The 27,291-nt window shown below is 37.5% G+C and overlaps 1 protein-coding gene across 2 annotated transcripts in view; it reads right to left on the bottom strand.

Moving 5' to 3' along the window:
* CDK14 (cyclin dependent kinase 14) overlaps positions 1-27,291 on the bottom strand; it is a 601,018-nt gene that overhangs the window by 187,705 nt on the left and 386,022 nt on the right. For both annotated transcript variants that reach the window (XM_024132226.3, XM_055084972.1), the window contains one exon: positions 22,408-22,501. In XM_024132226.3, coding sequence (XP_023987994.1) covers positions 22,408-22,501 — 94 coding nt within the window. The remainder of the gene's footprint in view (positions 1-22,407; positions 22,502-27,291) is intronic.

The following is a 27,291-nucleotide window of genomic DNA, read 5'->3' as shown; positions in this document are numbered from 1 at the left end:
AACATTAACTAGAGATGCTAATTCTGTGTCAGAATGGTACAGTGGCCACATCCTGGAATGTGAAAATGTAAACTGTAAAATTCTGCCAAAATGTGCCATCTTCTCCAAGTGTAGCAAATGCAGTTTTATATGTTCTAAGGCTCGCTGACCACGAGTTATAACTGGACTGGAGTCATAATTTTGTCTTCCTTTGACTCACAATGTGCAAGATGTTTTTCTCCTGTATTTAATAATAAAACTACAATTTAATAATAAAATTGGCAGATGTATTAGCATATGTGACTTAGAAGGATATAAAATCCCTGAAATTGTTAATATGTACTCAGTACAGAAGTCGAGAACTGCTTCCTTTATTAATGTAATGCCACTGAGCTCCAAAAGCACTTTCCATTGCCCACCTGTGATACTGGACTATTTCTCCCTTGCCAGCTGGCACAATGTAAATTTTGTTAGTAGATAGTGCTGGAGGGACCTTGGAGGAGGAAGGATCTTAGCGTGATTCAGTGGCACATGACCCCCAGCCATATACCCTCTCTGCCACCTAGTGATCCGCACCTTCCAGCTTTCCAGCCCTAGCCAGAAGTTCCCTGCTTGCCCCTCAGAACCCAGGAGGGATTTCCTCCTCACAATGCCCTGCCCACCAGCCTAGGCCCGCTGGCACCCTGGAGGGGGGCCTCCCAACTAGCTAGTCTTGGCTGGCAGTTCCATATAACCAACCTCTGTCCTATGGTCATGGACCAGCTCTGGCCCGGGGCAACCCCGTGGGCTTCTCCTCAATCCAATGGGTTGCAGAAACACCTTTTCCGATGAGGTCTGAGCCCCAAACTTGGGGAAGGAGACCCTTTCCAAGTTTGTTCCTTTCTTGAGTTCTCTCCCTCAGTCTTAGAACATTCTTTAGAATTCTCTTTTATACCCTTTTAAAAGCAAATCCCTTGTAAATAGTTAATAACTCTCTATATTAAACCACTCCTGTTCAAATTACAGTGTGGTTTGTGACTCCAGACTTGATCCTAATTGATAACTATCAATTGAAGAAGATAGCGACTTTAAACCTCAAGTTGCCTCAATGCTGTTTGTTAATTTCAGCATTCATGTCTCACTGGTGGTCTGGCACATCACTCACCAGAATATTTCAGACCTTCTCTAGTGTTCTTTAGATTCCAATTCATTCAACTTACTGATAAATTACTAGCAGAAGATGACATCAATTAATATTCTTTAAGAAAAAGTGGGAGCTTCCTTCAGAATCCAAACTTTATAATCCCTGTATTGTCCTCCTATTGATTTTGCTCACATTCTTTTCCACTTAAAAGAAAAACTTGAAATTGGCCCTCACCAATACCATACCCTCCAACTTGATATATAACATGCTTGTTTTGTATTCCAGATTTTATCAGTCAGGACCTTGCTTACAGTTAATTGCCCTATCTTTTCTTTCTCTCAACAGATGAAACCTGGAGATCAATTTTGGAAGACTTCACAACAATATTGAGTCTACTAGTTGATGAACATGGTATATCTCTCTATGCAAATCTTTTAAAATTTCTTTCAGTAGTTATTTTATAATTTGCAGAATACAAATGTTGAACACATTTTATTGGCTATACACATCTAGGTATTTCATTATTTGGATGCTATTATAAATGGTATTTAAAAATTTCAAATTGTTTGTTACTAGTACATAAAAATACAGTTGATTTTGTATATTGGTTTTTCTAGTAGCTTTTTGTAGCTTCCTTAGGGTTTTCTACATAGGTGATCATGTCTGTGAATAAGGAGAGTTTTACTTATTTCTAACCTTTATGGCATTTATTCCTCTCCCCTCCCCTCCTCTTCCCTTCTTGCCTCTCCTCCCCTCCTTTCCTTTTTGTCTTATGGAACTTGCCTCCAGTCACATGCTGAATAGGACTAGAAGGAGTGGATGACATACTTGCTTTGTTCTGAACCTTAAAGTTAAAACATTGAGAATTTTACCATTAAGTACAATAGTTTTTTGTAGATATCTATAATCAGGTTAAGGAGGTTTTCTTATATTTCTAGTTTTCTGAGAGTTTTGACCATGAATGGGTGTGGAATTTTGACTAATTCTTTTTCTCCGTCTCGTATGATGACCTCATGGACCCACCAACTTATACTATACATGAAAAAGAAAACCATATATTTTTCTCTAAGACATGCTATTTTTGCCTCTTTTGAAGCAGCCAAACTAATATGCTAACTAAAACACTTTCATTGCCGTTTGAAAGTTGTAGGAGTATAGTCAAGGGTTGGGGGCAAGATAGAGGCCAGATGGAGACTACTGCATTGACCAGGTGAAACATAATGGTGACTTGGACTAGCATGGTAGAGAATCATGGATCAAGTGAAGATCTATTTTAGAATAGAAGTAATAAAATTAGCTGATAAATTTGATGCATGGGATGAGGAAAGGGTAGAAATTAAGAATGACTTCTAAATTGCTGGCTTGAACCACTGGATCAGGGATACTACCATTTACTGACATTGGAAAACTTGGGGAGGAAAAGATTTGAATGATTTTGTTTGTGATATATCAAGAGCCATGATTTAGATGGATTATATCTGATTTTCTTATTAGTCATCCAAGTGCATGGATTGATCAGGAAACTGGATACAGGCTGGCACTCAGCGCTTACCACACAGTATCATAACAATCTGTTTCCTTGTTTTTCTCTCTGGCCAGACTGTGAGCTCCTTGAAGGTGGGGACAATGTCTTATTTATTTTTATATCCTGGGTTCTAACACAGTACCTTTCATAAGGTTCATATTCAATAAATACTGGTTAAATTAGTCCATGAATCCTTTGCTTTAGTGAAAGGCAATTCATACTATGAGCTACACAAAAAATTGCTATGGGATTATAATACTTATCTATACTTCACACTGATCAAAATAATTACATAACTAAAGGAAATCAGAAGACAAGAATAAATATTTTAATGAAGGCAATACACTTAAAACTATTGAGGCATAAAGGGACCCTTTATGACATTAATGTTAAAATGTATGAGAGATATTATACAACAAAAATGACTACAGTGGAGAAAACTGAAAATTTGTGGCGATACCATAAAGATCATCTAGTCTAGTAGTTCTCATACTATGTTCCTTGGAGTTGTAGTTTCTTGGAGGCACACCAGGGCTATCTTGGGGACAGAGCGAGGAGGTCAAGCAGGTGGGATTTGGGATTTCAGGATTATAGGTAATATTTCACTTCAAAAACGAAATTATTTTACTAAAATTTTTTTTTGGAAAGTTATGAGTACTCTAGCCTCATTCCATAGGTGAAGAAACTGAATCCTACTTAAGCATGTCAAAATTCAAATAGAGACAGGACTAGAAGTTGGGTATTCCAAGAACCAATCCAGAGATCGTGAGCTTTCATTCCAGAATTCATCTAAGAATATAGTGGACGTACTTTTATATTTACTATCTATCACCTGGTAGAGTCATAAGTTTCATAACTCTATTACTGATGGTTATATCACTTACACTGGGCTTAAACACAGTATAATGCAAAGAGAAAGAGCTTTGAGGACAACAGCTGGGTTTAAGCTCTGCTGGCTACAGTTACAGGAAAGATTTATGTGTGAGTTATTTTAATGGACGCGGTACGGAGCATTCAGGTCAACTAACTTTGTTGCTCAAACATTACTAGGAGGTGAATACGCAAATTACTGCAACATATCCTAACTTTCCCCCTGAGGTTTCAATGGAATTAATTAAATACTAATCAGAAGTAAAGGACAAAGCAAGAGGACAATAAGAAAATCTCTTTATATTTGCATTTGAAAAAGGTATTACCTTTTCCAAGAAAGGAAAAAACAGAAAGCAAGGGTACTACTGAAGGTACCTTCATGTTTTGTTTTCATTATCACTATATTATTTCTCCAGCAGGTTATGCTGCAACACACTGTGGATAAAATCTCATTTGCCTTTTTCTTTCTTTTCTGAGTGATATTTTAATCTTTTCTGAAACGACAGGCTGGTATTATCAAAGCTGTGTATCCTGAGAGTCAGTAGCAGGACTGCATTTCCTTTTTTCATTATTTTTGGCAGAACACACAGACCTTAGGGGTAAGCTATCAGTGCCGATATGTCTTCAAATTCTTACTCGGCTCCCTTAAGAGGAAAAGAAGGTAATTAATCTGTCATCTTAGACAGTGTACTGTTCCTTCACAATATTTAAAAGCCTATTTCTTAGGGATAAAATGTTATCATAAACAGATGAATCAGAACAAAAGAAAAGGAAACATTTCTAACCAAAAGCTGCTGAAGAGCATAAAGGTAAGTCCTGAACTTTTAGGAATTCTAAGACTAAAAACCAAAACCAATAACAACAATAACAAACAAAAGCAATATTTTTGCCTGCTAATTTTTACTTGCTATTTCTGCATTTAGTTACATATTTCTGAAAATTAATCTGCCATATGACTACCTTGCTGCTGCCATAAACTTTATTCCAGTGAAGACCGAACAAATATGAATAAAAAGATTTAGAAATGCCTTGCTTTTTAAAATGCGTAATCCTCTTAGTTACTATGTTGATGTCTTGCAGAGTTTCCCGAAGCTCACAGAAGCATTCTGAATCATTCCCTTTACAAGCTGCTCTTTTGAAGTTGTCACTAAATGTGCAGATTCCCACTTAGAATATCTCTTTTTTTAGGGGTTTGGGAAAAAGCGTCTTAAAATGAGTTCTTATCTTTGTCTTTTTCTGCTTTCTAAAACTTGTCCTAAATATTGTCATAGGCAGCCCTGAAGCATGAAAGATTATCAAGAGCAGGCCTGGGGTATGTGGGAGGAAAAGAGTCAGGGTATCCTTCTTTGTCACTGGAGCAACACGTTAATGAACTACTTACACCAATGGGAATCTCAGCATCTTTTTCTGTACCTGCAGGGGTAGCCACGTCCTTCTAAGACTTTCTTGGATCCTATCCCAGGGCAATAAACATAAGGCTTGGCTTGTCAGGCCTGGCTGACATCAGTGGAAACAATCTGGAATAAGTGTGCACATCAACAAGAAGGAAAGCACAGATGCTTTGGAGGCAGGCATGAGAAAGGACAGTAAAATATCGAGCAGTGAAATGGAAGTAGCCTATAGTGGACATATTTGTAGTTCTTTTTACTTTAATATAGGCTTTTGAACACTAAATTCAAATTATAGGCTAGATTCTTGACATTTGTCAAACTCATGGGCTGCAGGCCTACCAGTGGATGGTAAGTCAAAAGGCAGGAGGAAATGAGCGTTCTGTTGTGGTTCATTCAGTTCCTTAACTTTCTGAGCAAAGGAATAGCAAGCAGCTGGCTTATTTAAAAATCACAGCTTGCTTCTTGAAGCATTTTCATGAATAAAATCATCACTTTGGAAACTCCAAGACAAAGAAACACATATATCAGTACAGAAAATGAAACCATTGCATTCTCAAATTGGTATTAAAGAAATGCTAAAGTGGCTGAGACAATAGTTTGCTAGTAAGTAATAATTCAATATTTGTAAGTCAGAAATATGTATGTTTTAACCAATAGGCCACTCTCTATCTTAAAGCTCAAAGGTAAAAGTTTCATTAATTGCTATTAACGTCACTGCATTTTGTGTGCTAGACAATATTCTGTAGCACCTCTTACCATTTTTTTTTAAAGTAATGTTGACACAGGTTTATTCAAATGAATGAATGCTCCCATTGTAACTAACTCATACCACCTTAAATACACAGGAAGAGGAGTGATCACCAGCAATGTTCCCCAACCATACTCTATACTCCCAAAGTACTGATTATAGGTTGTTTTTTTTTTTGTTACTAAGAACTTCTATTTCCTTTTTAGCCTAAACACATATAGCTAGCCGATGTAAACTAGTAACAAACTGATTATAGGTTTTTAATGCCTCACCTTGACCTTGTTACTATCCTGCTAGCCACTCTACTTCAGGACCTGATACTTACTTATCTTTGCATCTCCCTGCTCCACCTACCACAGCTTCCATTAAATTGCCAGGAAATGGGCTTCCCTGGTGGCGCAGTGGTTGAGAGTCTGCCTGCCGATGCAGGGGACGCGGGTTCGTGCCCCTGTCCGGGAGGATCCCACATGCCGCGGAGTGGCTGGGCCCGTGAGCCATGGCCGCTGAGCCTGCGCGTCCGGAGCCTGTGCTCCGCAACAGGAGAGGTCACAACAGTGAGAGGCCCGCGTACCAAAAAATTGCCAGGAAATAAATATTTTTATTGCCTAACTGTCTACTCCCTTCCACATAGTGGCTCATTGACAGAAAACAAGGTATAGTTCCTAGAAGGGGAATCTTACTATTGACTCAAAAGAGGAGAACAGATTTTGAGAACATTATTCTGCTTTTTAAAAAAATAAATTTATTTATTTATTTTGGGCTACGTTGGGTCTTTGTTGCTGCATGCGGGCTTTCTCTAGCTGCGGCGAGCAGGGGTTACTCTTCATTGCGGTACGCGGGCTTCTCATTGTGGTGGCTTCTCTTGTTGGGGAGCATGGGCTCTAGGTGCGCGGGCTTCAGTAGTTGTGGCTCGCGGGCTCTAGAGCACAGATTCAGTAGTTGTGGCACACGGGCTTAGTTGCTCTGCGGCATGTGGGATCTTCCTGGATCAGGGCTCAAACCCGTGTCCCCTGCATTGGCAGGCGGATTCTTAACCACTGCGCCACCAGGGAAGTCCCCGTATTCTGTTTTGATTCATCTACAACATCTTTTTTTTTTTCTGATAGATTTTATTTTATGGAGCAGTTTCAGGTTCACAGCAAAACTGAGCAGAAGGTACAGAGATTTCCCATATGATAGCACCTTTTATGATCTGCAAAAATTGAGCTTAATATTTGGAAAGATGAACAAACACTGTATTACATTTGTTAATTTTTTTTTTTTTTGGCCAGATAGAAGGTTATAATTTCACTAAAGTTAATGCCTTTTCCATTTCACATCCAATTTGACATCATGGTATATCAGGAAGATCACAGTTACGAGAAGAGTCACTGTACATACTACTTGATTATTTGTCTAAAAACAATTTTCACTATAAGGAAGAAAAGTAATAAATAATTGGCGATCAAATTTAGTTCTCTTATGATTTTAGCTTCCTGATTTCCTCAGAGTGGCACTCCCAGTGCAAAGTACTAAAAAGAAGACTCAATTAAAATTTTGTCAAACTTCTTCAAAACAGAAATTTACTGAAGCCCACTTCCGGGCATATAGTAGGCACTCACAACTGCTGAATGAACTGAATCACATTCCAAGAGTCAATAATCAGATTAAAATGTGCAGACATCATCATTCTGTGTGAGAGACAAACAATATTTCCTTTTATTGGCAATAGGATGGGATCCAAAAATAAGCCTAATATTACTCTCCAAAAAAGGTTTTATTAACAACTTTCAGCTATTTACTTTTCACTTGGCAAACATGAAACACTTTTAATATTGAATTTTACTTAGAGCAAATTGATAGTAATTTGTTCTACTGAGCTTCAGTAAAATGAACTCTGCATTTGAATGTTAAATGTTATCTGCTGTGAGTGATTTACATATTATTAGAACAATGAACTGCAAAAGAAGAAATTAAAGGAAAATATGAACTCAGATTTATTTTAAAACAAACAAACAAATGAAGGAAGGGAAAGTGTCTTTCATTTTTAAAGTGGTTCTTAATATAATCTCCACAGAGTTCCCTCAAAAGATGCATTTTAAAAAGAACACAGTGAAGTTTTAAAAATGCAATAGTTCTCTCATCATGAGTTTATTTCTGCAGTGTCAGGGAACACACTAATTCTTGATTTGCACAAAGTACTCCTTTCTTCCACCTCCCTACTCCCAAATCCTAAACTCTATCAGGGGAATAAGAGCAAAAACAACTGCAAGGCAAGGTTGAAGTTGAAGGGAGACAGCAGAGAGGATCCGGTAAAGAAACCAAGAGGTCCAAAAGAAGGAGAGATCATTTGTAATTGGGAAAACAGAGAAAAATTCATTAGAGGGGAAAACATTTCTAATATTTAGAATGGGTTAGATTTAGACATTGGAGATTGGAGGAATTCCCGGCAGGTGTAAAGGCACAGAAGTTGGAGAGCATAGGATGTATCCTTCTACCCATTCTTGCATCTTTACAAAAGACTGGACAAGATGAAAGGCAAAGTATGATAAGACTGCCATTTCCTCTGGTCACAGAGAATAATATCCTCCCAAGCAGAGACTCAAGTTCACTGATAATTTTAATATGTAAAGTTATTCAAAGCTAACAGAAGCCTGAGTTTATATTAGACACAATATAAGAATAAAATTCATTGAATGGTACATTTAAAATAGACAATTCTCAAGATAATGTGGTAATATATACAATGAAATATTATTCAGCCATAAAAAAGAATGAAATCTGGCCATTTGTGACAACCTTGGACCTTGAGGGCATTATACTAAGTGAAGTAAATCAGACAGAGAAAGACAAATACTGTATGGTCTCACTTAATATGTGGAATCTAAAAAGCAAAACAAAACAACAAACCAAGCTCACAGACACAGAGAACAGATTGGTGGTTACCAGAAATGGGAGGGGGGGTGTAGTGGGGGAGGGGTGGGCAAAATGGGTGAAGGGGGTCAAACTGTACAAACTTCTAGTTATATAATAAACTAGAGATATAAAAATAAATAAATGGATAAAAAACAAAATAAAAGACAGTTCTCAACCCATTTCCAGTACAACCAAACTCACAGATAAAGAGATTTTAGGAAGAATTAAAAAAAAGCCATAGTCTACACACTACCTGGAAAATGTATGCCTGTCATTTTCAAAAGAGGTGAGTAAGATAAAGAACAAATTCAGCTCCAAGGTCAGATAATCTGTTAACCTGACTTAGGAGAAAACCATTCTCTAGGGGACATACTCCAATGACTTAGGTGTATTATTTTATGTGATAAATTTTAACCAACCAGCCATAGCTTTCTATCAAGATATAAAATAATGAGACATGAGATCAATTTAAAACAGAATGTTTTGAGGATGCTCTTTTTCCTTGCAGGGGGTTTTGCAGGAGATGATACAAGGTCAGGTTTTAAATGAATTCACACCTCACAAAAAGATTAACAGCCTGGACAGATTTATCCTTTTGGGTAAAGTCTTCTGAGGCATAAGAAAAGGTAGGCTGCAAAATGAGGGAGGAAACCAGAATGTTAATCAAGTAATCAGGCCAGATAAGAAGTTATAGCAGCTGGAATATAATGATTACATGTGACGATTACAGATCTTTGCTTGTGTACACAATTCTAATAATAGTTACATAACATTATTAATATAAAGCCATGTGAAAGAAGCCCCCAAATATACTCATTATAAGGCATGCCCCTTGAGAATCATAGCAAAAGTATCCCTGTAAGAAACACAGGACTTGGTTGGACTGAATAATGATTTCTATATTCTGGATAGTAAGCCCATACTACCTCGGTTTTTAGGTTGCCACATGAGGCCAGAAAATTTAAAACATGCATAACATTTCAAAGTATGACATGCATCTTTTAAAGTAAGAGTTTCTTCACCAGAAGGACTCATCAACCAGGGTCTGCTCATTTGTCTGAACGCACAGAGTCCCATCCCTGGAAACCTGATTCTAAAGGCCCTGAGTGGGGCCTAAGAATGTGTACTCAAGAAATGTTTCCCAACATGGAGACTTTGCTGTGATATTATTGAGACACTAAACCAATGCCAGCGTTTGCCTACCCCAGATTTCTCATGACATGAGAAAAAAGAAATTTTTATATTGTTTAAAAAATAAATTAAAAACATAAATAAAAATTAAAAAAAGAAATGATTCCCAAGTCAACCTCATGCACACTCATGGTTATGAATCAGAGCAAAAACAACCAAATAAACAACTACATAACAAGAGTATTTTAGTGGAAGAGTCAGCAGACTTAGGATATAGTCTCAGTTCTGGCACTTATTGAACATGTCTTCTTAGGCAAGTTCATATAATCTCTGAAGATAGTTTTCTCAGCTATAAAACAACAGGTATAGCACCTACTCTTTCTTGGTCCTGGGATCAAAGGAGATGTATTAGTTATCGATCGCTGTGGAACAAGTTACTCCAGAACTTAGTGCCTTTAAGTAACAAACACTCACTATCTCCATACTTTCTGTTGGTAGGAATCCAGGGGTACCTTTGCTGGGTTGTTAGTCAGACATGAGCTGATCCCCACACCATCCTGGACCAGGTCCTCCTTCTCTTCCCCGGCCCCACCCCTGGACACTGGTGATCAGAACACGCCCAGAGATCCTCCCTTTTTGTAGTCAAGGACCTCAAAATTTCCAGCCTTATCAGGACCAAACAAAATAAAACCCACCAGCACAGGTTGGCTCAGACGCACCAAGACCTAAAAGGTGACTCAAAGTAACCCAGGGTTTACTATGCTGTACTTGTAATAAATTAGCATTGTGGTTTTTGCCCCCCACCCCCAGTGGATTTCACTTTGGTGCTTGTGGGTAAGTGCCTGCACACTGGGAGAACAGTTATATAACCTAAAGCTGTCAATCAACTTGTCAGTCAAATGATGCAGGACACAGGGAGGGACTTTGCACCACTCTGAAACACAAACCCGACCCTCACTGTGGGGCTGCTTCTGGTTTCCAGACAGCTTGCTCCCCTTCTCTCTCTCAGAAGCATACTTTTGCTTTGCTTAATAAAACCCTTGCTACTTAAAACTGCTCTGTCTCTTGAATGAATTCTTTCCTTTGGGGGACAAGGACCAAGGAAATTGCCATTTTGGTGGTAACACCTTAACGGTGTGCCTCTGGCTCAGAGTCTCTCATAAGGCAGCAATTAAAGTGTTAACTATGGCTGTGGTCTCACATATAAAAAGTTCAACTAGGGGAGGGACCCACTTCCATGCTCACTCACACTGCTGTTGCCAAGTCTCAGGTCTCCACCAGCTGCCGGCTAGAAACATCAGTTCCTTGACACAAAGGTCCCTCCACAGAACAACTTACAACATGGCAGCTGGCTTCTCTCAGAGTGAGCCAGTGAGACTGTAAGAGAGGGTGAGCAAGAAGGAAGTAGCAACCTTTCTGTAACTTAGTCGTGGAAGTAATATCCCAATCTCTTTTATCACAGTCTATTCATTAGAAGCAAGTCTTTAGGTCCAGCCCACACTCAAGGGGAGGGGATTACACAAGGGCATAGATACCAGGAGGTGGGGATCACTGGGAGCCATCTTAGATGCTGTCCACCACAAGAGTTGACATGTGATGTTCTGAGGAATGAAAGACTTATATATGGAAACATGTTCCAAATGAAAAAAAATTAAGGTAGAATTTGAGTTATAGAAGTCTACTTTATGGATAACATTCTGAGAGTTTGCTAAGAAGTTTCATCACCTCACTCACCTCAGATGTGTCACACTATGGCAGTATTTCACCACTTTTTTTTTCAGTCTGACACATCTGTGAACTTGTTAGTCAAAAAAGGAAGAAAAGGAGGGTGAGCAAATAAGGGACCTCATGACCCACCAACTAACACTCTGTGACAATTCACACTTTCATATTTATCATGGGAAGCAGTATGGTAATGGCTATAAAGAGTATGGGAAAAACAACAAAACTTTTAGAAGCTTGATAAAACTGTTTCCCAGATTGTTTTTTCCTACAAAGCTGTTTATCAGCTCAAAATGGTGATATGCCCTAATGGAACTGTGTCAATACATAATCAATGTGGCATTTTTAAAACAAGGCCCCAGCATTCTTGACACTCTTTGCATCTAGAACTGGGGTCTATGCCCCTTCCTCTTGACTCTGGGTGAGGGTTTGTGACTGCTTTGGCTGAAAGAGTCGCTGTATGAATTCTGAAGCCAAGTTAAGAGAAACCATGCAGTTTCTGGTCCTCTTAGGACACCCACTCTTGAAACACAACCCCACCCCATGAGGAAGCTCAAACTAGCCCACATGGAGAAAACTCACGTAGGGCCTCAAGACTACGAAGAGAGAGATATTTGGCTAGTCCCCAACTGCTCCAGCTCTGACTGCTTCTAGTCCAGCCACCATCTGTCTTCATCCATATATCTGCAACCATGTGCGAGACCCCCAAGTCCATAACTGCCTGGCCCATCCCTTACTGAATTCTTGACCCTAAAATTATGACAAATAATTTTAAAATATGACTGTTGTTGATTTAACCCAGAGTTTTAAGGTGGTTACATAACAAGAGATAACTGCAAAAGCCAGTAAGTAATCCCATACTGACAATAGGTTAAAACATTCTCAAAACATTTAAGACTGTTAGACTACAGATATGAACCACTGCCTCCAGAAAAGTCTCGTAAAAACTTTTACAATTGGGAAACATTTAGAGCTAGGATGGATATGCCTAAAAGTAATCTTATGTTAATAGGAAAGTAAACTATTACACATCATAGAAATTGGAAACAAAGCATTTCTATTCCTATAATAATGTCTCAGATCAACAGCTGATTAACAAATGTGGTCAGCAACGACCTCCTTCTCTTGTCATATCACATATCATAATACCATTTGGTATTACACCAGCTTTGCAAATATTATCCATTTCCTTCAACATCTACCCCCGCAGATGCACATTACTGTCAGCCACATCCCCTCCCTTTCATTTAAGAATCATGCAGATCATGATATCTTCAAATTCCTTTTTTTCTCCTCTACAACATTTATTTAAATCTTCCTCTCCTTCCTTTCCTTTCTTCTTTCTTATCTTCGAGAAAATCTTTTCATCCACATTTTCAAGGCACTGTCTCTTCCACCCATCCACTCTTGCCTCCCAATACCTTGATCTGTCAAATATGCTTTCTTATATCTTCGGTGTCCTTTACCTTCCAAACATCCTGGCCTTCACTATATAAAAAAATATTTATGACACATTGTAAAATTTATAAATCTTGACTTAAAAAGTACCCTTAAGGTGACATCTAATCTTATGTACTCAGCCAATTCTCAAACAGATTGTCTATACTCAATGTTTTCATTTTTTCACTGAACACTTACTCTTTAAACCCATTGTAACCTGACTTTAAATATCCAACCCTACTGGAACTATTCCCTCAGAAGTTACCACCTGTGGCCTTTTGTCAGCACCATCCTCCACTGACTTCACTGTACTATTTGGTGCAGTTGATAAAGCTTTCCTTTTTGAAATTCTTCTACTTTTGACTTAAAAAAAAGTGTTCTCTGGCTCTCCTTGAATTTTAGATAGTCTTTCTCTGTTCTCTCCTCCAAAGCACTGTCTACTGTCCAAGTCAGAAACATGTCCCACTTTCTTGTATCTACACCAACATTTCTGATGAACTAAATCAGGAAGCCCAAATCTCTTGCTCCAGCATAATTCCAACCTGCAACATGCACACAGGTGTACTTCAAACTCTCTTACTGATTTGCTCAATCTGATGTTTGAATATTAACCTGTACAGGAATTTAATGCTTTACACAAAGCAAGGACTTCTCATATAAGAAAATGCTTTGTATAAAGGAGGTCAAAGTAATAAGAGTATTAGAAATCTCCTTGATGCAGTGGGAAGAGCAATCCTTAATTTGACAAATTCAGGCCTGAGAACTCTGATTTTAATACTCTTATCATTAAGCACAAACAGGTTGCTATTCTCTCCACCTAAATGCTCTGAGCCCTATATCTGTATGTCTTGTGCCTTGACTAACTTCACTCAATGCACAAGTATCAGGATCCTTTAGAGAGACTTCCCCAGTACGCCATATGTAAAGTGGCATTCCTCATGCAACACTCATGAGACACATTATATATTTATTTGCTCATGTCTATCTTCCCTCACAGGAATATAGGTTCCACAAGAGCAGGGACTTTGTTTTGTGCAATGCTGTCTCCCCAGAACATGGAAGAGTATTGAGCCCATAGTAACCGCATAATAAATATTTGCTGAAAAATGAATAACAACGAGAAAGTGAATGATTTAATGAAAATCTTCTCATTTTCCATTTACAGAAAGTTTGTAACACTATAAAGTGAATGTAAGAATCATCAAGGTAAAAAAATATTTTTTTCACCATGTGAGCCTATTCAAATCTGTAGGTAACAGCCAGCTAATCTTCAAATAAATGTTTCTTTGTAAAAAGTAATGTGATTACCTATTCTGTAGTGAAATATCCCTCTGACCTTGTTTTCTTCTCAAGACAAATGAACTTATGAAGTTTGCTACAAAAACTTCAATAGCTTATTGGCACAGAACTTTCTTTATTAGAATACATATCTAATGTCTCCATATATGAATCACTCAATTTTTTATTTCTCTAACATCTTCATTTTCACTGGCTCTGCATCGTTTTTCTTCCTCATGGACGTCTGTTTTTCATAGAACACTTGACCTGGGAAGACCTTAAGATAGCGTTAATCCAGGGGTTTCCAACCTTTCTTTCAGCAGCGAGATCTATCTCACATACAAAATCTTGATGAAAGCAGAGCCAGGAGTGGAGGGGTCGGAGCTGGCCTCCCTTGAGGCTACACTCACCTTGACTCCAGCATCCCTGAGACACTGAGGAGGATCATAAGTCTCCTTTGAAAACCATGGATAGTCTAAATTTCCCTAATTAAACCCAGATGCATGTTCTGTGTCGACCCTTCCATTTCTCCAGAAGGAAACCCTTCTCATCCTCTGGGCTAAAAGCATTAGCTGCAAAAGTACAGGATGTGTGCCACATACTATACAGGCAGTGGAGGCACACGCTGAGGGAACACAGAAAGGAAGGGTACTTGCCTCAAAATTCCTCACCCACCAGCTAACCAGACCTGAGCTGATCCATAACCTCCCTCAAGGGAGTGATTATTTTTCTCCTTTTTGATCCTCACTTCTCTGCTGCCTGCCCTTACCTTGACCTTTGTGTAATTGTCCTGATTCTCTCCTGGTTTACCTCCCTACCCCCATCCTACCCCCACAAACCATGAGCATCCCTAAAGCCTAGGCAGTATTCCTCTGCTCCTCCTCCACTTTCTCATTATTGAAGAACCAATACAGTTTAGGTCCCAACATTGTCTGGTTTGGGTCAACAAACCAGACAATGTTTGGTTGGGTCTTCATTGCTGCACGCAGGCTTTCTCTAGTTGCCATGAGCGGGGGCTGCTCTTCGTTGCAGAGCACGGGCTTCTCATTGCAGTGGCTTCTCTTGTTGCAGAGCATGGGCTCTAGGCACATGGGCTCAGTAATTGTGGCTCGTGGACTCTAGAGCACAGGCTCAGTAGTTGTGTCTCGTGGGCTCTAGAACACAGGCTCAGTAGTTGTGGCACACAGGCTCAGTAGTTGTGGCTCAGGGGCTCTAGAGTGCAGGCTCAGTAGTTGTGGCACACGGGCTTAGTTGCTCCGCAGCATGTGGGATCTTCCCAGACCAGGGATCAAACCCATGTCCCCTGCACTGGCAGGCGAATTCTCAACCACTGCGCCACCAGGGAAGCCCCAGTGGCACTCCTTTTCAATGTCCCCATTATATTCCATGACTTCATGGAGCACTTAGTTCCCCAAGCTTGAAACTCTGAAGTTATCTTTGACTCCTTTCTCTTCCAAATCATTTATGTACAAGATGTACTAAAACAGTTTTGCAACAACATCCTCCTGACCTGACTGTCTGGAAGCTGTTCTAATCTAGCACAGCTAACAGTACATTTGAGGTGAGCAGGGACCGTGTCTGTTGGTTTTCCACTGCCTGTAGGCACAGAGCCTGGCACGGAATAGATGCCTAAAAATTCTTGTTGAAAGTATAACTGAATGTGATAAAATTTACTGTAGCATAAAAACTGTAAGCAAATTACCTAGTACTGTAATAGGGTAATGTGTTAGTACATTTGGGAACATTAATAAGATATTATAGCATAATTAAAATAATATTTTCAAGCATATATTAATGGCTTGGAAATTGCTCCCTATTAAATGTGAAAATAAAGAGAAGCTGAATACAAAACCCATAAATCTATTATTAACCCAATGGTGAAAATCTAGAAGAGAAAATACAAAAATATTTAACGCTGGTTATCTCTAAATGGTGGTTTTAATTTCTTTTCATGCGGCTTTAAAATTTTTCTAGCTGCCTTATTTTTTATAAGCTTAAGACTCTGAAAAAGACTTGCCACCATGGAAATAACCAGGACTATTGATGAGACTTGAAAGAAACGTGTAGAAATTAAAAGAGGCATTTATTTCAGGGTGGGTGGTATTATAATCCATCTCCCTGACTTTGTTTTTCTAAAATCAGCTTTAAAAAACATTGCTTAATATTTTCAGTATCCTTCACTACAACATGTATTGCTTAGTTCTCTCCTTCTGTCAGCCTTTATATAGTTGAGTTTCTCATTATATCATATTACATTAATTTTGCTGAAATGCTACTTTAACCTTATTATTCTCTGTTAAAAATTGTACTGTCTCCTTATTACTTACAGACGAAATAAAATTAAAAGTCCTCAATCTATCAAAGTCCAAACTTCAACATCCAATCTCACCTTCCACGCATACAGGACAGACTCCTACTGTGCCTACTCCACTCCTGGACCGTTGCCTGATGTTCCCCATATCCCTTACTCCACTTCAAATCTTATACTTCCTTCCATGCTTTACAAAAATGTTCTTAGAAACTTCCTTTGAACACCCACAGCCCTTATGCATAATCCTGTAATATGCATTTTTAGAATTAAACAAAGTTAGAGCTGCAAGACACTACTGAAATCATTTAGTTCAATTCCTCCCTTTACAGATGCAGAAACTACAATCCAATTAGAAAAGGTGGCTTGTTCAGGGAAAAAAAAACAATCTAGGATTAGAATTCAATATTGGACTCTTAGAGTTTAGTATTTTAACTAATACAGGATCTACTACATTACTGGATCTCCCATCTGCTGATCAATTGCTCAGCAATTTTTCATGACTCCATTCCTAATGGTATGTCTTGCCTGCCTATCTTGATTGCCCTCATTTGCTCCAGGGCAGATACCCTGGCACAGAATTCTTTTCCATCTCCATTGTATCTAGTGTTGCAGAGGGAGTGATGAAGAAGTATGGTGGACATCACCTCAAAGCAACCCAATGATGGAAGTGAAGATACAAATCTGTGACAGCAATATTCCATCTTAACAATGTGGCTGCTACATCCAATTGGATGGTAATGACCATCAAAGGAGGCGATGTCAACTTTCTTTTACATTCTATATGGCTGTTCTAGCCAATCATGAAACCTCAGGGTTATGGTTCTCATTAAGATCCTGGAAAGAGAGTCAGGATGGGGAAACAAGGACTGGAACTGGGTCTACAGGTTACGTCTTGACAGTCAGTTCAGTTGTAAAAAACAGAGGGGCTTAAGGAAGGACCTGACTCAAAAGCCAGGCTGAGTAGTAGATTTCAAAGTTGCCAGAGGCTCTTTTCACACACACACAAATACACACACACACACTCTCTTTTAAATTCTGAATGATATATACATGGAAGAGAAACATTCTAACAACTGTACCAATCAAATAATGTACAATATGTTAACAAATAACTGGTGGATGAAACTCCATTGCAAACCAGAAGACCAGGAGACAGGGAAAAGTGAGCCTCTGGGGGTTAATCAACATTCAAAGGAAGGGAGAACTAGAACAGGCCCTCAGAACACAATCATGCCAGCCCCTCTGTCGTGGCTGCTGTACTCTGGGGTCATGAGCCATACAAACCCAGAAGCATCTGCCAAAGGTTTCAGACAGCTGTGCAAGCACTCTCTGCCATTTGTCCAGCTGTTGTGAAGTGGCAGAAGAATGTTCCCAGGGTTTCATCAAGTAGAGTTCTTTTTTAATTCAGAACAATATGTTAGCATATGAATTTTCTTATTAGTTCTGATTTTGTCACTCTGAATATTTACCTGGGTGAATACATCTACTGCTTACTTTCGCAGCTAACAAAGGTGAATAGAAAACATCATGACACATTAAAAAAATGAGTAATGCTGAAGAAATGATATAAATCACTCTTTTACTATAATAGCAGAGTTACTGCTTAGAGAAGTAGGTGCCCATTCACCTGGCAGTTCAAAATGTCTTGAATATAATTTGTCAAAATTCTATCACTTTCCTTCCTTTCTTGTATATGAGCATCACAATTTCAAGGAAAATGATTTAATGGTGAAATCTCAGACCGAAGTATAGCCAGCTCACCTTACATAGAGCAACACAGTTACTATGTTGTGGAAGTGAATGCACTGGACTTGTTAAGAATGTGAACTGCTCCTTCTCACCAAAGGAAGGAAAAAGAAAAAAGAAAAAGAAAACCTTCAAAAGAAAAATATAAAGGCTCTAGTGACTGATCTTTGTTGCTTTTCACATAAAGACTCAGTGTGTGGGAGTTAATTATATTAGCTATCTTGGGTAACAAGTTTGAATTCTGGGCTTCAAAGTTATTAACCAACCACCTTTCTATATACAGTTCACAGGCAAACGAATGGACATAATCCCTGTATTAAAACACAAAACAAAACGAACAATTCCATGTTTCGTGACTTTTCAAAGTTGATTATCTCCTTGGCAATGCTTTACGAGAGGCCAGATACACAACTGCTGCTTTAGAAAAGAGTCTCTGGAAGTTTACATGAGAAGCCCGTGAAAGTGGATTTAATCACATTTAAAAGTCATTCTTCTTCAGACCAGACATAAAAGGTCACCAAGAAAAAGCATTTTTTCCCAGTGATTCAACCATGTTGGGTTAGTAAAATTTCTTCTTCCAATGAGTGCACAACTCCTGAGAGAGTCTGCTTGTTTAATGTGTCATATGGCTAACATTTGCAAATTTAAACAATTCAGGGGAGGAAATAAAATATTTAAGATGATAACATTTACTGTCAAAAGAAGTTTGCAGATTTCTCTCTCTCTTTTTTTTTTTTTGGTCATGTCTAATTCTTCAGGGTAAAACATAACATTATTTAATTCTAAAGCAGCAATTTATATAGATGAGGATCTTTATCTCCTAATTACCAAAGGACATTTTACTTGTAAAAATCATTACACGTGTAAAAAAAACTACAGTAAATGAAGGAGTTATTACCATAAATTATGATGCTTATCCGCATTTAAGGGTCTCTGTGGTCTAATAAGAGCAAACAGTAGCTTGGTGTATCAATATTCCCATAGAAAATTTACAATGATGTATTTCTTTGATTTATTAAAAGCCTAGTCATGGCTCAAAGGTCTCTGAATACCCATAAAATTAGGAAATAATTGCCATAAAATTAAGAAATAATAACAAAATCTCCATACAAGAAGCAATTCAACAAGATAGTACCTATTGGAAATGACTTACATTATAAAAATAATATTGAAAATTAAAACTTTGACTAAGCTATATCAATAAACTATGTTTTCATGAAACAAAATTTTTGGTACAACTGCTATAGAATATACCTCATTTATATAACCATTTCTTTTTCTTTTAAATTTACCCTGAAATAATGTGTATGTAGGGATATTTCTTTCTATATAATTTCCCTTTGAAGTTTTCTGATTTCAACTATAGTAAATTAATGATTTTAGCATAAAAAATAGGTAATTTGACAAGGTTATACAAGTATTGTTCAATAGCTATCAGGGAGTGAATAATTAAGTGTAATCTAAAGTTTAGGAAATTATTATCAGAATATAATTAAGTGGTATTATTATTATTATATTTGAGCTTTAAATAAATTAAAAAGCTAAATATTTAAAGATATGTTTTGGCATTAAGATCTATATGATGCAAAGTATAGCCCATTAAAATTCCCTCTCCTGTCATGTTTTTCACAATATGTGAACAAGTTTATCGTATTTTGGGGAAAATAACTGGAAAGTTACTTAAAATAGCTGAATGAAAATAAACGTTTGATTAGAAAAGAGGAAAAGAGAAATATGTTTATGTTAAATTTATGCTAAGCGCCATGAAATATGAATAAAGAGATATTATTTTTTCTTGGCTGGGAAAGCTCATTTTATATCATTTCTTTGTAATATAATCTATAGGATCAATACAATCTCAATGAAATCAGTAAGCGACTTTCTTGGCAACAGAGAGAAGGAAGCGTTTCATGAGTTCAGATGGAGGGAATGAAGTGTAAGAATGGTCAAGAGACTTATGAAAATTAAACTGTATTCAATTCAGGACTTTCAATTCTAATAATTTTTCTTAACTAATAGGGTAACTGTGCAAAGAATATTTCTGACAGCGCTTTATAATAGTTAAAGACTATAAACAAGCCATCAATATCGGGCTGATTAAGCAAATAATTCTCATCCATACGATGAAATACTCATCACTAAGAAGGATGATAAGTTTCTGGATTTATTTTCCAATGAAAGGTGCTAACTACCTATTGTTAAGTGAAAAAAGAAAGTTACAAAATAGTATACAAGATACAACTTAATTTTTTTAACGTGTAGAAATGGAAGATATATACCAAAGTACTAAACGTAATTTTCTCTGGTAGTAGGACAAAAGGGTTTTTCAACTTTTATACTTTTTGACATTGTGGGAATTTTCCATTATAAGGCTGCATTATTATAATCATGACATTATTTTAACACTCTGTGTGGGAATTTATGGATGATAATAATAATTAAGCAAAACTGAAAGGAAGTGGATACAGACAGCCTCTGGGAGAAGAAACCAATAAGATAAGACTTTGAAGAAAGTTTCTATAATATTAGGGACTCTGCTGTTTGTCCACCCACTGTGAATACACAGGGATGCCTGGGGTATAGGATCCTGTATGGAGGAATCACGTGTGCTTTGATTTTCTAGTTTTCATTTTCCTTTTCTTATCATTTAATGCTGACATCAAGGTGAACACAGCAGTGATGGAGTCTCAATTCATATCACTATACCCTCCTGTGGTCCTTATACTTAACATGAAAGCTACATTTTAAGGGTGTACTTGCATAATCCAATAAGTGCATGTCTTCACAAGGTCCATTCTAAAATGTGCCCCAGTGATTTCACATGGGAGATTTATTTTTAAAAAGTACGATAATGTGGTTAACTGCTACAATGTATATAGTCTGACTCCTTTTAACAAAAAAAATTAATTTGTCTAGCTCTTATTCCATGTTTTAAATAATAAGTTTATATGAATATTAGCTAAGTGGAAGTTCCACTGAATGAAAATATCTGGTATAAAAATGATTTGATTAAAATAATAACAACACATCTATTGGGTATTTATAATGTGTCAGGCATAGTTCTAAAAGCACTTTATGTAATTAAGTTAATTATTCCTCAAAACAATCTATGAGGTAGGTGTTATCATTATCCCTTATTTTACCCACAGGAAAACTAAGGTTCAGAGAACTAAGTCCCTTGCCCAAAGTGACAGAGCAGGTGACAAACCCAGCTCATCTGGCTACAGAACAAATTTTATTTTTATTTTTCACTGATTTACAAAAATTTTTAAATTTAAAATTTTAGAATAGTTTTAGATTTATAGAAAAGTTGTGAAGAGTACTACAGAGAGTTCCTATATACTCCTCACCAGTTTCCCTGATTGATGAAATCTTACATTACAGGGAACCTCCATCACACCTAAGGAGCACACACTGCTATGCTGATATTAACTAAACTGCACACTTCACTTGTATTTAACTAATTTTTCCCTAATGTTCTTCTTCTGTCTCAGGATTCCATGGAGGATACCACATTACATTACACTGTCATGTCTCCCGAGCCTCCTCTGGGCTGTGACAGTTTTTCAGACTTTCCCTGTTTTTTATGACCTTGACAGTTTTGAAAAGTACTAGTCAGGTATTTTGTAAATGTCCCTCAGTTTGGGTTTGTGTGATGTGGCTTTCCAAATTAGGCTGGGGTTATGGTTTTCAGAGGAAGACTACAGAGGGGAAGTGCCGTTATCAATACACTATACAAAGGTACATACTACCAATGTGACTTATCTTTGACGATCTTAACCTTGAAGACCGGGCTGAGGTACCATTTGCCTGGTTTCTTCATTTTGAAGTTACTACCCTCCCTTCCCTTCTTTCCATGCTCTACTTTTTAGAAAAAAAGTTACCAACCAAAGCCCACATTTAAGTGGGTAGGAGTGGGAGGGAATAAGATACACCTACTTGAAGCGGGGATATCTATATAAATTATTTGGAATTTTTGGCAGAACCTTCGTTTTTAACCCACTCTTCTATATTGCCTCTGACATACTATCCTTTCTTACCATTTTGGCATATTATTCATGTGCAGTAGTTTAAAAACACAATTCTTCACTAATTTCCTGCTTTTGCAAAGATCCAAAAATATGTTAGAATTAAATGTGACAACCAACAAATTTGTTTGAAATTATTTTCCACTACCACTGTAGGATTTGTCACTGAGGGATGCATTCAAGACCAATTTTTTTCAGAAGTATTCTGTAAAGAACTTACCAGAAATATTCGTTCAAGTTGATCCTGGATGTCTTTCATTCCTGGAAAAGCAGCAACTCCTTGGATCATTTCAACAAAGATGCAGCCGACTCCCCTAAAGGGAGAAGAAGGATTTGTTACTAAAACATCAATATACTACTCTGCTAAGAATACTAAATCTGGAATTAGAACATCTAATTAGAACATTTAAATCTGGAATTAGAACATCTACTCCTACAAAGGAGAAACAATGAATAAATAATATTCTAAATAAGTATAAAGGGCTGTGCCACATGTACCTAGAACCCTTAACTTTCCTTTCCCTTCTCTGTCTACTGCCCAGAAAGGACTCCAAGTAGCTGCAACTACACAGGCTCAGAAAATGGTGCAAACCAATAAAATATAAGCCTCACTGACTACCTTACTCACAGGATATGCCCAAGAAACTCCTTAGCTTGATATAGAAAGCCTCCATAGTCTTGTTCTAACATCCTTTTCCAACTCTATTTCACAAATTCACAATGTATTATCCGCTATAGCTGTCCAGGGCTCAAAGCTTTCTTTGCATCAAAATCATTTGGGGAACTTTTAAAAAATGCAAATGATCTGAACACAAAACCCAGAGACTCTGTTTCAGTCAGTTAGAGGCAATGCATTGACTCGGGCTGCTCAGGTGATTTAGGGCAGCTACACTGAGGATCTCTGAGCCAGACTGATCTGTCCACAGGCCAAGCATAAACCTATACAACTTGGCTCAAGTTACTCTAATACCTAGAACTCCCTTATTCTTCATTTGTTTGCTCTTGACATGTAAACCCAACCTAACCTATATAATCTAATTTAAATGTAATCTCTTCTGCAAAGTCTTCCATGAACATTCTGCCAGACAGGACAGCTCCCTTTATGAGTTTATTTGTTAAGCTCTTATTCATTATCAGTCATCTACTATGGTCAAATTCTTCTGCCAGGCTCACAGCTCCTATCTGGTAAGGCAGTCGAGCATATCATGAGACCTTGCCTTCCAGACCACAGAACTCAACAGGAACACTGAATCCACAGTACAGGCAGAGAGCCAATCAGATACTTCTACTGAAAGTTTGGACCAAGTCACCTGGGAACAGGATGGAAAGAAACTAGCATATGTTGATGAAATAAGTCACATTAAAGGCAGAGAACTTGCAAGAATGGCCACCTTCCTGCAGATGAAGTTCCCTGAACTGACCTGGTTCCCACCTTCTTAAGGCCTGGATGTTCAGATAAACCAGTGTTTTTGCTAGATCTCTCTAACTTCTAGCAATTCTCTAGGATTTTTTTTAATGGCTCTACCTTTAATGGGTTTATGTTTCCTGAAAGTATACTAATAAAATCATAAACATATTGGGACACTTCTTCAATTGCTGCACTCGTATTCAATTTAGAGTGAGCAGTCCCTTGTGTATTTATTTCAGATCCTCTAGAGGTTAAAGACCATGTCTTACTTCTCCATACCTGCCCCAGTTGTACGTAAACAATACTTTGAATTAAAGAAGTAATCCATTAGCAGAAATCTCTTCTCTCTTACACCACATAATTTTTATCCAAATTAAACACCAATAGTATATACAGTGAAAATGACTGAAAACAATTGGTACTTTATATTATAAAAAAAATTCCATTTAATAATAAAGAATTAATTTCAAAATCAGTATTCTATGCAGATGAGTTTTTATTTTTATTTATTTTAACATCTTTATTGGAGTATAATTGCTTTACAAAGTTGTGTTAGTTTCTGCTGTATAACAAAGTGAATCAGCTATACACATACGTATATCCCCATATACTCTTGGGTCTCCCTCCCACCCTCCCTATCCCACCCATCCGGGTGGTCACAAATCACTGAGCTGATCTCCTTGTGCTATGCGGCCGCTTCCCACTAGCTATCTATTTTACACTTGGCAGTGTATATATGTCCATGCCACTCTCTCACTTCATCCCAGCTTACCCTTCCCCCCTCCCTGTGTCCTCAAGTCCATTCTCTATGTCTGTGTCGCTATTCCTGCCCTGCCCCTAGGTTCTTCAGAAACATTTTTTTTTAGATTCCATATATATGTGTTAGCATATGGTATTTGCTTTTCTCTTTCTGACTTACTTCATTCTGTATGACAGTCTCTAGGTCCAGCCACCTCACTACAAATAACTAAATTTCGTTTCTTTTTCTGGCTGAGTAATATTCCATTATATATATGGGCCACATTTTCTTTACCCATTCATCTGCCAATGGCCACTTAGGTTGCTTCCATGTCCTGGCTATTGTAAATAGAGCTGCAATGAACAGTGTGGTACACGACTCTTTTTGAAATATGGTTTTCTCAGGGTATATGCCCAGTAGTGGGATTGCTGGGTCATATGGTAGTTCTATTTTTAGTTTTTTAAGGAACCTCCATACTGTTCTCCATAGTGGCTGTATCAATTTACATTCCCACCAACAGTGCAAGAGGGTTCCTTCTTCTCCACACCCTCTCCAGCACTGTTTGTAGATTTTTTGAAGTTGGCCATTCTGAACAGTGTGAGGTGATACCTCATTGTAGTTTTGATTTGCATTTCTCTAATGATTAGTGATGTTGAGCATCCTTTAATGTGTTTGTTGGCAATCTGTATATCTTCTTTGGAGAAACGTCTATTTAGGTCTTCTGCCAATTTTTGGATTGGGTTGTTTGATTTTTTGATATTGAGCTGTATGAGCTGCTTATAAATTTTGGAGATTAATCCTTTGTCAGTTGTTCACTTGCAAATATTTTCTCCCATTCTGAGGGTTGTCTTTTCATCTTGTTTATGGTTTCCTTTGCTGTGCAAAAGCTTTTAAGTTTCATATGGTCCCATTTGTTTATTTTTTTATTTTAATTCCATTTCTCTAGGAGGTGGGTCGAAAAGGATCTTGCTGTGATTTATGTCATAGAGTGTTCTGCCTATGTTTTCCTCTAAGAGTTTTAGAGTGTCTGGCCTTACATTTAGGTCTTTAATCCATTTTGAGTTTATTTTTGTGTATGGTGTTAGGGAGTGTTCTAATTTCATTCTTTTACATGTAGCTGTCCAGTTTTCCCAGCACTACTTATTGAAGAGGCTGTCTTTTCTCCCGTGTATATTCTTGCCTCCTTTAACAAAGATAAGGTGACCATAGGTGCGTGGGTTTACCTCTGGGCTTTCTATCCTGTTCCATTGATCTATATTTCTGTTTTTGTGCCAGTACCATACTGTCTTGATTACTGTAGCTCTGTAGTATAGTCTGAAGTCAGGGAGCCTGATTCCTCCAGCTCCGTTTTCCTTTCTCAAGACTCTTTTGGCTATTTGGTGTCTTCTGTATTTCCATACAAATTGTGCAATTTTTGTTCTAGTTCTGTGAAAAATGCCATTGGTAGTTAGATAGGGATTGCATTGAATCTGTAGATTGCTTTGGGAAGTAGAATCACTTTCACAATGTTGATTCTTCCAATCCAAGAACATGGTAAATCTCTCCATCTGTTTGTATCATCTTTAATTTCTTTCATCAGTGTCTTATAGTTTTCTGCATGTAGGTCTTTGTCTCCTTAGGTAGGTTTATTCCTAGGTATCTTGTTGTTGTTGTTGCAGTGGTAAATTGGAGTGTTTCCTTAATTACTCTTTTCAGATTTTTCATCATTAGTGTATAAGAGATTTCTGTGCATTAATTTTGTATCCTGCTACTTTACCAAATTCATTGATTAGCTCTAGTAGTTTTCTGGTAGCATCTTTAGGATTCTCTGTGTATAGTATCATGTAATCTACAAACAGTGACAGTTTGAATTGTTTTCTCATTTGGATTCCATTTATTTCTTTTTCTTCTCTGATTGCTGTGGCTAAAAGTTCCAAAACTATGTTGAATAATAGTGGTGAGAGTGGGCATACTTGTCTTGTTCCTGAACTTAGAGGAAATGGCTTCAGTTTTTCACCTTTGAGAAGGATGTTGGCTGTGGGTTTTTCATATACGGCCTTTATTATGTTGAGGTAAGTTCCCTGTATGCATATTTTCTGGAGAGTTTTTATCATAACTGGGTATTGAATTTTGTGAAAAGCTTTTCCTGCATCTATTGATATTATCATACGGTTTTTATTCTTCAGTTTGTTAATATGATGTATCACATTGATTGATTTGCGTATTTTGAAGAATCCTTGCATTCCTGCAATAAACCCACTTGATCGTGGTGTATGATCCTTTTAATATGCTGTTGGATTCTGTTTCCTAGTATTTTGTTGAGGATTTTTGCATATATGTTCATCAGTGATATTGGTCTGTAGTTGTTTTTGGGGGGGATATCTCTGCTTTTGGTATCAGGGTGATGGTGGCCTTGTAGAATGAGTTTGGGAGTGTTCCTCCCTCTGCTATATTTTGGAAGAGTTTGAGAAGGATAGCTGTTAGCTCTTCTCTAAATGTTTGATAGAATTTGCTGTGAAGCCATCTAGTCCTTGGCTTTTGTTTGTTGGAAGATTTTTAATCACAGTCTCAATTTCAGTTCTTGTGATTGGTCTGTTTATATTTTCTATTTCTTCCTGGTTCAGTCTCAGAGGTTGTGCTTTTCTAAGAATTTGTCCATTTCTTCCAGGTTGTGCATTTTATTGGCATATAGTTGCTTGTAGTAATCCCCCATGATTCTTTGTATTTCTGCAGGGTCAGTTGTTACTTCTCCTTTTTCATTTCTAATTCTATTAATTTGAGTCTTCTCCTTTTTTTTTTTTTCCTTGATGAGTCTGGCTAATGGTTTATGAATTTTATCTTCTGAAAGAACCAGCTTTTAGTTTCATTGATCTTTACTATTGTCTCCTTAATTTCTTTTTCATTTACTTTTGATCTGATCTTTATGATTTCTTTCCTTCTGCTAACTTTGGGGGTTTTTTTTGTTCTTCTTTCTCTAA

Source organism: Physeter macrocephalus, chromosome 5 (assembly GCF_002837175.3).
Source record: "Physeter macrocephalus isolate SW-GA chromosome 5, ASM283717v5, whole genome shotgun sequence".
Taxonomy (NCBI): Eukaryota; Metazoa; Chordata; class Mammalia; order Artiodactyla; family Physeteridae; genus Physeter; species Physeter macrocephalus.
This window is presented reverse-complemented; position numbering and strand designations above follow the sequence as displayed.